This window comes from Leucoraja erinacea, chromosome 8 (genome assembly GCF_028641065.1).
Source record: "Leucoraja erinacea ecotype New England chromosome 8, Leri_hhj_1, whole genome shotgun sequence".
Lineage (NCBI taxonomy): Eukaryota > Metazoa > Chordata > Chondrichthyes > Rajiformes > Rajidae > Leucoraja > Leucoraja erinaceus.
In genome coordinates this window covers 11,578,284-11,589,748 of record NC_073384.1, presented here as the reverse complement: position 1 = coordinate 11,589,748, position 11,465 = coordinate 11,578,284, and the positions used below count along the sequence as shown (strand labels likewise).

At 44.6% G+C, this 11,465-nt stretch overlaps 1 protein-coding gene across 2 annotated transcripts; it reads right to left on the bottom strand.

The window, feature by feature from the left end:
• Positions 1 to 409: 409 nt before the first annotated feature.
• On the bottom strand, positions 410 to 10,632 carry LOC129699312 (homeobox protein Nkx-2.2a-like). Of its 2 annotated transcripts, XM_055638976.1 has the most exons (3): positions 10,313 to 10,632; positions 1,955 to 2,274; positions 410 to 1,452 (listed from the first exon to the last, which is right to left on the bottom strand). In XM_055638976.1, exons 2-3 carry the CDS (start codon positions 2,211 to 2,213, stop codon positions 872 to 874), a joined length of 840 nt encoding a protein of 279 aa, XP_055494951.1. In that variant the 5' UTR covers positions 2,214 to 2,274; positions 10,313 to 10,632; the 3' UTR covers positions 410 to 871. The 2 variants fall into 2 exon arrangements, with proteins under 2 accessions (XP_055494951.1, XP_055494950.1); XM_055638975.1 differs by lacking the exon at positions 10,313 to 10,632 and having other exon boundaries at positions 1,955 to 2,615.
• Positions 10,633 to 11,465: the final 833 nt, after the last annotated feature.

The following is an 11,465-nucleotide window of genomic DNA, read 5'->3' as shown; positions in this document are numbered from 1 at the left end:
TAAATAATTTTAGAAGTGGGCAAGGCATTTAGTTTACGGTGCGTGGTAGTGACTAGTAAATCATAAGGGCTACCTACCTAGCCTCAACTACAACCGACAATTAATCTAGGCAAATGTCACAAAGCGTTCACCTCCCTTTAAACACCCGTTAACACCACGAAGGGAAACAATAGCATTTTGAGACACAACATTTTATTAAAATTCTTAATATAAAAACTCGGAAAATCTCTCATCAAGGCGCTTTTTTTTGTCATTATTCACACCATTTCTCTCGGAAACTTCGGCTCTTTGACAAGGTCTAAATTACATCGGGGAAGAAATGTTCGCATTTAACAAACGCCCTCATTCTGGCAAACAGTCGCGACCGAGGCAGTCCATTCCCCCCCCCCCCCCCCCCCCAAAACCCACCCGTACCCTCGTCAAAACCAAAAACGGACCCAACTAAACATCCGATTACAAAGGGCCATAAATATCTCAAGTTTCATATTTTTAAAAAAATGGGGAATGCGAAATAAAATGTTTCTTCATGATTTCAAAAGTTTTTTTTTGTACTCACTTGCCTTTTATACAACAAATGTAAGTGACGAGAAAACATTCCTACAATACAAAGACATACTTTACAAGTCACAAGAGCGCTGAATTCGCAGTTCTAAACACGCAGAAAACCGGTTTCATAGTCAATATAATTTGTAAACAGACGGCGACAAAAAAAAAGCTCAGCTGAATCACGGTCCCAAACGTATGTTGTGCCGGTATATATGTATATAGGTACATACACACACACATGCACGCACATACATATATACTATATATATTCATTTAATATATATATAATGCCCAGTTCTCAAGCAGTCCTTTCTTACGCAACGGTTCACCAAGTCCATTGCTGGCTCTGGACCAGAGGGTGTGTGTGATACTGGGGATTACTGGCAGAGCTGAAATGGGTGTTATATTGCATGTGTTGGAGGGACTGCGTGGTATAAGCTGGGAAGGCGATGCTGGTTTGGAAGGTAGCCGTAGCCAAGTCCTGGCTTTTGAGAGCGTTCGTCACCATACTAGCGTGACATGGTTTGCCGTCCCTCACTAGAACCGGTACGGCCACTCTTCTGGGTGAGGGTAGAGGATTCACGTCCATACCTTTCTCGGCTCTGGCCCGCTTCATCTTATACCTGTGGTTTTGAAACCAGATCTTCACCTGGGTGGGCGTGAGTCTGATCAGACTGGCGAGGTGCTCTCTCTCGGGCGCCGACAGGTATCTCTGTTGCCTGAAACGCCTCTCCAGTTCGTAAGTCTGAGCTTTCGAAAAGAGTACCCGTCGTTTCCTTTTCTTGCCCGACTCGCTGTCGTTGCTTGAAGTCTCGGTTGCATTATCCTGCGACTCGTCCGCCGAAGGATCCGAAGACTTACTCGAGGAGTTTTGCTGTTTTGAGTTGCTGGTTGAAATCCCGTGTACTGCACAGAAAGAGGATACATTAAAACAACAACCCCTAACAGGAACCAATTGATAAAACGCCCACTTCTCTTGTTACCCGTTCCAGCCACCGTGAAGCCAGATATCGAACATATTACTTGCAAACTGTATGAATGCAGGGTTGGAAATAAATCCATCAATCACCACACTTTTCACACAACGCTCTAACTTCTAATTGCAGATTTTCTCTTTTATGTAAACATTGGGATTATTTAAATCTATATTGACATTTATTGCAAAGTAAAAGAAAATCGCTCTCCTGTCCACTTGATTACAACATCTTTGTAATATTCGCCTCTCCCTCTCTCTCTATATGTGTATATATATATATATGTAGATAGAAGCAGATATGAATCTCTAACTATAGAGAGCGAAAGATTATTTATATATAATAATTTTATAAATAATTTCTACATTTGAAATTTTGTTCAAAGATTAGAAGTTGTATTTTTCCCCCCAATGAAGAAGAATGGTAACACTTACACGAATACTGGATGCTCTCGGTCGTGGCCAGCCACCGGGTGTACGGATTATCGGCGCTATCGTAAAAGGGGTTCTTCAGCGGGAGCCTCTGTACAGTTTCCAGCGAACTTTGCCTGGCAAACCCCGAAGTTTGGGGCGATCCGGAAGCCTCGCCGTCTTCCTCCGTCGCCTCCGCCGCCGAGCCGTCCTCGTCGTTGGTGTCCGGGAGGTCCAAGATGTCCTTTACTGAAAAGCCCGTCTTTGTGTTGGTCAGCGACATATTCTGGCCAAATTTATGCAAGGAAAGTTGCAGCTTTCCCCCCCCCTCCCCTTTCAATCCGCTGTTGAAAAAGAGAGACACTCTCATGCACACAGACACAAAAAAACGCAGAGCGAAGGCGGGTCGGTGTTTAGTGCTGTTCGAGCTTTGCTCCTGTCGAACCACACCATTTAGTGTCAATATTTAACGTGTGACTTCCCTCTCCCCCAAAGAGAGAAAGAGATAGAGAGGGAGGGGAAATCATAATATTGTAAGGCTGGCAAAATGATCAAAGCTTCTGCCCCTGTTCGAATCCTACTTCGCGCCCACTGTGAGGTCGAAGGAATGAGCCATTTCTACTGCTGATCTGGTCCTGTCGGGCTGGTTACAATACATGAACCTGCACAGTGTGTGTATGTGAGAGAGAGAGAGAGGGTGAGAGGGGGTGGGGGTGGGGGAGGGGGGGGGGGGGGGAGAATTAAAAAAAAATGCCAAAAGGTTGAACACGTGTGGGCGGGTCCTGGGAGTCAAGTGGGTGAAGACTATGTTTGCCGATGTGAAATTGCGTTAGCTGGCTGGGGTGAGCCCAGTGGAGGTAGGCGGTGGTTTGTAGGATGGTATATGTGTGTGTGTGTGTGTGTGTGTGAGCGCTTGGTAGGGAGGGGTGGTATTGGTGTAGACATATCTGACTCTCCACCATTGGAGCTTCACGCTGTGATGAGTGGTCTAACGTGTCAATTAATTTACAAAGATGGGGAGGGCTCTCTCTTTTTTTTTGTTTAGACCCGATTTACATACAAAGGACCTCCAAGTAGCCTGATATTCTGCGCACTTGAAAACGCTATTTAACAAATTGCTCTGGAAACCGCTTTGCGTTTATCCCTCGCTTTTCCACGCGGTCCAAAGCAAAACTGCAAGTCTTAAACCGGAAAATAGCCTTCTCCTTTGCGCCAGAGAATTCCACGTCTCGGTTGCTGCAATTTGCCTTAAACTGTAGGTATATTCTGCAAGTGTCGCAGCATTGTGCTTTGGATCATTAGAGGGGGTGGGGGGGATTTAAGAATAGCTAGGTTACACAGTTCGGCTCACAAGATCGGATAACTTTATGTCCTCAGTTCATCGTTTGCCATTTGACTGCTGTTGGGGGTTCTCTAGCGCCAAATACAACCAGGGATGCAAAAAAAAAACCCCAAATCGTTTGTTTCTGTCAAGGTCTCGATTGGATTACCGTTGAACTTAATCCTGGGTTAATAAAATTATGATGGAAAAAACCCCCGCCACATTTGCACCTTACATGCGATCGATCCTTTATTTAATCAATAAAGGCGTCGCGGTTAAGGTGATTCCAACTGCTCTTGATTTCTCACAACTTTCTCGGCAGCAGTTTTATTCGGAAAGCCTGCCGAGCTTGGGGATTAAACAAAACAAACTCACTCATAGAAGTCCACATTTTATGAGCACCTAGAGTTCAACTACACCAGCGGGACAATTTATTATCGTTGATCATTTTTTCTCTGCCTCTCTCTTTCTCTCCGCCCTCCCCTCTCTACCTCACTCTCTCTTCCACTCTCTCTCTCTCTCTCTCCCTCTCCCCCTCTCTCTCTCTCACTCTCCCCCTCTCTCTCTCCGCCGCCCATCTAGTATGTGATTTGGGTGACAATACTGCAGGTTTTTTACCAACTCCTCGCCACATCTTGGGTGGTCGGTCCCGGGCAAACACAAATACAAACCGATTGCTAAGCTGCGGACAATGGGGGAAATGTAGACAAATGTACGGGTCCTGTTGGAAGCCTTTGTCCGAGGCCAGTTTTTGCATTTATTTCAGTCGCGACATAATAGATGATTGACGCCCTGGTACAATGTGTTCTAACTGTTTGGAATAAATCTGAGGTTGTTCCTAGTTGTCATGGCATTCAACTGCTTTCAATGGACTATCTCTTCATTCATTTCTGAACCCTTCTACAATATTAAGGCAATTTCGGGTTAACGCTCTCTCTCTCTCTCTCCCCCCCCCCCCCCCCCCCCCCCTCTCTCTCTCCATCTCTCCCCCCATCTCTCTATATCCCTCTCGTCGCACTTTCCCTCCATGCCCGGAATAGATTTACACCATCGATTCGATCAGAAGCCGTTTTGAATGGGTTTTAAAGACTGGGCATTAGATTGGGGAGTTGTGCACAAGTTAGACCCCGGTGCTGTACTTTGCACCAATTTTGATACCATATTTGCCTTGACACTTTGCCTTTTGTTAGCGACAATGCGGGCCTTTCGGCTTAGAATGAAAATTGAATAGCACAATTCACGAATATTAACACTTCTCTCAAGAACAAAGATCAGGTCCAGAGTTACCCGTTGAAATAATGTCGGGGGAAGTGGAATGTCGGGTTAGATTTAGAAAATGCCATTTGGAGTCAGTGTTTTTTTATTTATTTCGCTGGGCAATGGGACGATTAGAATGGCCATCATTATATTACTGGACTTTCTCTCTATCGGGGGTAAACCTGAAGTCACAACCTTCGAACAAGAAGAACGAAATTGCATTTCTTGAAATGTTTTGGTCTATTATCCCGACCCTAATATTGAAAAGCACTAACAGCGAGAAAGGGAAGGGGATTATGATTTCTTGTCTCCCATTATCCTGAATATTATCACTGCGACAGTTCAACATGACTAAAACCTTGAAATATCAATATATGTCACACACACGCCCCCGTTATCTTTCCTTTAAAGGCATCTATGGAGCAAAATATTATGTGTGCAAAATGGGTCTCGACCCGAAACGTCACCCATTCCTTCTATCCGGAGATGCTGCCTGTCCCGCTGAGTTACTCCAGCATTCTGTGTCTATCTTCAAAATATTAAATTAACTTCTTCGCCTTAATGCAAACATTTCTTAGGGGACTGCTCATTTCGATGACCGCAAATGACTGAATGATTCTCACCGCCCGGGAGAACAAACAGTATTGAATCTTTAAGCTATTTGAACATTGAAAAGGTGAATTCGCCCAGCCGCAGAGGGCTGGACAACCCATTACCATGTGCTATGTTATCGTAAAGTCAAACACGTCCACGATGGCATGTTTGTTTATTTGGTCCATTGGACCCATAGAGAGTCGCACCGACGCTGTGGCTAAACCTGTTCCAGCGTCCAAAATGATCCCACTGATATCTGTGTCCTCAAAGGGCTGGGGTGGAATTGTGCCTGAATGACTAACCATGGCTCTATGCATCGAAAGATGACGAAAAAAATGTCCTTTGAAAATCGCACGTTGCGAACATATTTGGCCCCTGGTTAGGTGTGTTCTGTTACAGTGTGAAACGCTGATAACTCGACCGTTTCTAGCATTCCCCCCAAACACCAACTACAATCGATCGGGTTCTGATCCTCTTTGGTGTGAAAGGTTGATCCTTGAAATTGCTCTTTGCACTTTCTCAGGGTTACAGCAGCGAACATGGAAAAGTTGGAAGTCTGTGTTATATATTTGCAAACATATTGATAAAACATTGGCTTTGAAAGCTGCGTGGATCAGATGACTCGTTTTATTCTTCGAACGATCTTATGACTCCTCCAAGAAAAAATAAAAGGTGCCCACTGTGCGTTGGTCTTTGGATAAACTGTGCTATTGCCGTATTGATAACGATGAGCGGCACACCGTTTGCTGTGATGGACATCATATTGTGCCTTTCTAAAAGGTGGGGACGAATACTGCCAAACTCTGGAGAGATAGTGTGGAGGGTAAGAGAGTGTGCGTGCTCGGTATGCAGAGATGGGCGAGGGTGGGGTAAAGAAAGAGGATTCATCACATTGTCTATTGGATTTGAGCTGCTTTTTTTTTCCAGGGCGTTTCTAAAACAAGAAGAGATAAGTGACCTTTACACAAAATCTTAATCCCCTGCTCAAGAGACTGATAGGTTCGAGGAGTTATTTGAACAATCTAACAAGAGTCTGAAAAGGAGAGGTAAATGTGTACAGGGATAAGTGGGTGTACTTCAGCTCAAGTGCTCTCCAGTGTGTTTACCTGTTTACTTTCACAGGTAGCCTAAAAACCCCACTCACCATCATTTGTCTTTTCCCACTGGAGCCAAACGATGGCTCCCGTTCCAACAAACTCACTTACTTCTGAAGTTATTTATTTGATGAGGCGAGCATTTACTTCCCCCCTCAACGGGAGCCAACCGCTGAATAAACACACACGTTGGTTTAGGCTTCACTGCAGCTACAGATATCAAATGTCTTGAAGAGATGACTCGGGTCATTATGGCAAGTGGGTCCATTTTATCATCTAAACTTGGAGTATTTGATTTCGGCGTTATAGACTCAACTGTCACAAACATGCCAACTAAAGGCGATTTAAACCCATTCCGGTTGCAATACTTAAGTTCATATTAAAGGGTCGATAGTAACGGTATCACTACATCAAGCGAGTAGGAAGGAACTGCAGATGCGGGTGTACACCGAAGATAGACACAACATGCTGGAGTTACTCAGCGGGACAGGCAGCATCCCGCTGAGTTACTCCAGCATTTTTTTGTCTACCTACACATCAAGAGTACGGGCAAAAGTGAATTATACTAACGTAGCAGTTCCATTTGGGAATTAACGTTGTCGATTGATTGTCCATTACAATTCAGTGATAGGAAAATTAATTTATCATGCCCTCTCGTTATTTAATATAAAATTGTTTAGATTAATTATCATTAGAAAAGGAAAATAAAACAGTGTTAAAACTAAAGAGCTGACACGGACTCGAACCTACGCTTCCACTGATATTGAGGATCAAATCAATTTCCCAACAAAATTGATATGATATCTTGATTAAATTATACATGGAAATCTATCAGTTATCCTTTCTAATTGTCATCCTCATTTCTCGACCGGCTAATAGAATGTTAATACATAATAGCTTTAACATTTATTTTTACTTCGCCTGTCGGATTATTAAAATGTAATTATTTTTTTACAAACTGTGGATAACGTAGCAAATTATATAAGAATATCGACTGCAGGGCAGGCCAATTTTGATCTTGGCTTTCGGAGAGAAAGCCTGCAAATTGCTCATTGGGATCGGGGCCTGATTTGTTTCGGGAAAATGTATTTTTTAAACTAATTATGTATTGGCTCCGAACTTCACAGAAAGTGGACCTTATAAGAACCAACGCGACTGACGCACAGATTCTGAAGTTAATTTCTGTTTAAAATTTCTGTTTAAATTCGCTGATCGTTAAAAAAAAAAACTGACAAAATGCCCGTTTTAAACTTCGAAATATTGGTCTGGGCGTAGCAATAATTAAATATAACGCATTTGTACCGCCAATAAAACGATTTGTCACAGGTAGGAACGATGAAAGAGAGTTTCAGAAGGATAAAATTGGTTGCAGCCATTTGTGCTAATGACTTAACCGACACGGTTTTAAAAAATGTGATTGGTCTATGCTTCAGTTAGTTAATTGCTTGTTCTGCGGTATAAGATTGTAAACCCGTTATCAAAGGGCTCCCGGTGCGATAACGCGATGAAAAATGTCCTAAGGTGATTTTTGTGCTGCTCAAATTGTCATTAGCATAAGATTCCTGAAGGCTTTTTTTTTTTGCACGCCCGAACCCAAGACTTCTCAATAATAAGTAGCTGTTTTAAAACCCCCCCCCCCCCCCCCCCCCCCCCCCCCCCCCCCCCCCCCCCCCCCCCCCCCCCCCCCCCCCCCCCCCCCCCCCCCCCCCCCCCCCCCCCCCCCCCCCCCCCCCCCTCCCCCGAGGTTAAACAGTTAGAAAAAAAAAGAGGGAAAAAAAAACAAATCACTGCGTGTTGTGGATAAATGGAGGTCGAACCAGGCGCTGAGTTTATTCAAGAGGAACGCGTTGCTATCTCGCACGGAGATTTTGTGGGAAGTCTATTTCGCTATTACCTAGAGGACTCACAACGCAGCATCCTATAATCCGATTGAAATAACGCCCCCGGTCGTATTTTTAGCGCCTCATTTGCTAACGTTTCATTTGAAAATAAAACAGCTCTTTTCCTCAGAGGCGAAAGCTTTCTCTTTATTCTTTCACTTTCTCTAATGATTAAACATGTCACATTAGGATTTGCCTTTCCCCCCACGGGGAGATTTCAAAACATTTTCCTTTCTTGGTAAGCCGAAGCAGCAACGTTTTACCTTAAAACGATTAATTTGCAATCACTTTTTCTAGCTTGGGACAAAAAAAAAATTAAAATCCACGGGCGAAGGCGTTTAATTAATATGTTCTTTAAAAAAAAATGTTGTTGGCAGAGTGGCGTGAGGTGGTACTCATTTCCAAGACGGCTCCTTAGAGAGGAGAACCAATGTCTTGGTTGGAAAACGCGAGTCAGTGCTGTCAAATTGTTAGCTGGAAGGACCGTATGGAGTGTAATCACCACAAAATGCTAATATTTGTACATTATACAAAGTCCTAATACTATATTTTGTGAAAACAAAAAAAGAGTATTTGTATTTCTCAGAATTAAGACGCGAAGAAACGTAGAGAAAACTAACCGGGTTCTATCCAGGTGATATTGGAGAGGTTGGGGTATACGGATAGACACGGAATGCTGGAGTAACTCAACGGGACAAGCAGCATCTCTGGAGAGAAGGAATGGGATTATCATGATCAAATGATCCAAATGTCCACAGCTTGGCCTCGCCTTTACAAAAGAACACCTATGACCTTTGACTTCAGGTTCTGAGGGGCATTTCTTAATAGCGGACCTTTTTTTGTTGCTTACATGTGTACCCGCAATTCTTTTTTTTTTGTTGCCAGGCTTGCACTTGGAACACGGACCACAACGTATAGCCGAAACCGACGAGCAATTGGCGACGCTGGCCCGTTACACGTCAAGTGAGGCAAGAGTTGCACTCCTAATACACTGGCGAACTCTACTGACATAATGGAGAATTGTCACAACAGCGGCTTCCAGTCACACTCAATAAAAAATGGGTGTATCCCGGAGGACGTAAAAAGGGGACAACGATTTTAGTGATTGAGGCTTCTTGCCTAGTTTATACCGCACCTATACCTAGTTTATACGAGGTTTATCAACAGTCAGGGATCTCCATCGGGAAGTCTTCTGCCCCCCCCCCCCCCCTCCCTCCTCCTCCTTCCCCCCGTAAATGTAGAGCCTGTACAATTTTTCTCGGATTTCTAGCTCGTTTTTAATAAGGCCGATTTCTTTAGATACTTCTTCAGATATCATACACGTCTCTTTCAAAATTCAGATTTAAAATTTAAGTCCGAAAGTCTGAGTATATTGTGGGTTGAATAGTTGAAGTACAATTGGCGTGTACATATCAACACTCATCGGAGTCGCGAATTTGTAGGTCAAATGAGTATATTTTTAATTCCAATTCCAATTCCCGCTTAAGCATCGCCGATGGGCGCATCGTATCCAGGTGAGTTCTATTCACTTTGTGCTTGGCGACTATTCAGAATGGGTCCACCAGATAGATATCCGTTTATTCACATGAATGAATTTGGGGGTCTGAGTTAGCTGGGGAATTGGGAAAAGAGACGCTGGAGCGATGTACGTGTGTGTGTGTGTGTGTGGGTGTGGGCGATGGATTTTAGGGTGCGTAAAATAGTGCGAACTTAAAAGGTTGAAGTCATAGATGTGTTTTGTTTGTAGCAGGGTGGCGTGGCCGTGTTTTACCTTTGCTCCGACCTGATAGCGTGCTAACTGCTATCTCGCGTGGCCAGGACATCCAGGTTATAAAACAACACACTGCCAGTGAACTATTAAAGTGCGCTGGCGGCCGATGCGATTTGAATGCAATCGAAATATATCGGTAGATATTCCCGCGTTGACATTTCCTCATTCTAATTGCATCTGGGCTGGACGGAAAATGCAACGGGTAAAATATCCGGATGACAAGGGAACGTTGAGAGGACTTAATCCCGCTGCGAAATGTAAAAAAAAAACCCCCTTCATTCCAGCCACGGCATTTTCTATTTGAATCCATGCCGCGTTCATTTTCATCCTCTTGAAGTGCATCCAGCAACATTTACAGCCGAGGACGCGAAAAACCAGGAGCAAACGGCAGCAGCCCCCGAGTACCGCGAATCGGATGAAATGCAAATCCATTAGAAAATAAAAGTGCTGACAGAGTCTACTCACCTGTCAGAGAGCCGGAGAGGAGTGACTGATGCGGCCAGTTTGGTTGGGTTTTTTTTTTAATGCTCGGATGTCGTTGAAGTAGCTCCAAATGGAAAGTCAGGAGTGCGTGCACAGATAAGACTGATGCGCTTTATATACCCAGGGACTCACAAAAAAATGATCCACTCTTAATATTGTCCAAGTGCGTTTACACAACCAGGCGAGTGGCCATACACCATGCACACTCTCAGATTGCCCGCTGTTTGCTCTTCGCGATTATGACGTGAGGCGAAATACAGACCATATGTTCATTGGTAATAAATTGGCCATAAATGCAAACACACTTTACTTTTTGATAGCGCTTTTAGTCTCATGCTTTTCTCCCTCCCCCCCCCCCCCCCCCCCCCCCCCCCCCCCCCCCCCCCCCCCCCCCACCAACCCCCGCAGCCGCTTCGTCAACCACCTGCTCCCTCCCTCCCTCCCTCCCTCCCTCCACACGCTCGCTTTCCCCCCCCCCCCCCCCCCCCCCCCAGCCAACTGGTCGACGTTGAACGCGCCCGTCCACCCCCCGGGACAGACCCGTGGGGAAGAGAACAAGTTGGCTGCTTCTGGTTGATAATCGAAGTCTCAAAATCAACGCTCCTCGATATCTCCTTCTCGCTCCACTTCGCTCTCTCCTTCCTTGCTATATTGACAGCGACCAATTTGAACCCCCCCCCCCCTCCCACCCCCCAAAAAAAACCCACACACTCGCCAAACGAACAGCGTCGTTTCTGCAACCCCAGAAGTTTTCTTGCATTATCCATCGCCACCAACAGACCCGAGATCCCCCGAATCAAACAAATCGTTCGGTATCCAAGGAGCAAAGAAACCCAACTGGCCGGCCATATGTGTTACTTTGGTAAATCCTTCTCGTGTACACAGGATACACTGATAACGGAGACCTAGGAAGATTAACGATCGCTTTGTGATACCGATTGCCTTGTTTTTACTTTAGATGCACTCAGTGTGAGTTGAGAGCAGAGGGTGAGTTAGTGTTGTGAGCGGGCGAGGGCGTTATGTTATATATATATATATTTTATTTATTATTATTATTATTACTACACTGACTCTCTCGCCTGCTTTTTGTCATGAACAATAAACATGTTACCTCAGGTTTCACGATGGTGGCGAA

Bases quoted from the DNA above. Each gene is read 5' to 3' on its own strand.
- LOC129699312 (XM_055638975.1), bottom strand. From the start codon at position 2,300: ATGAGAGTGTCTCTCTTTTTCAACAGCGGATTGAAAGGGGAGGGGGGG. The intron at 1,453-1,954 runs GTAAGTGTTACC...CTTTCTGTGCAG, and splicing joins CGAGAGCATCCAGTATTCGT to TACACGGGATTTCAACCAGC.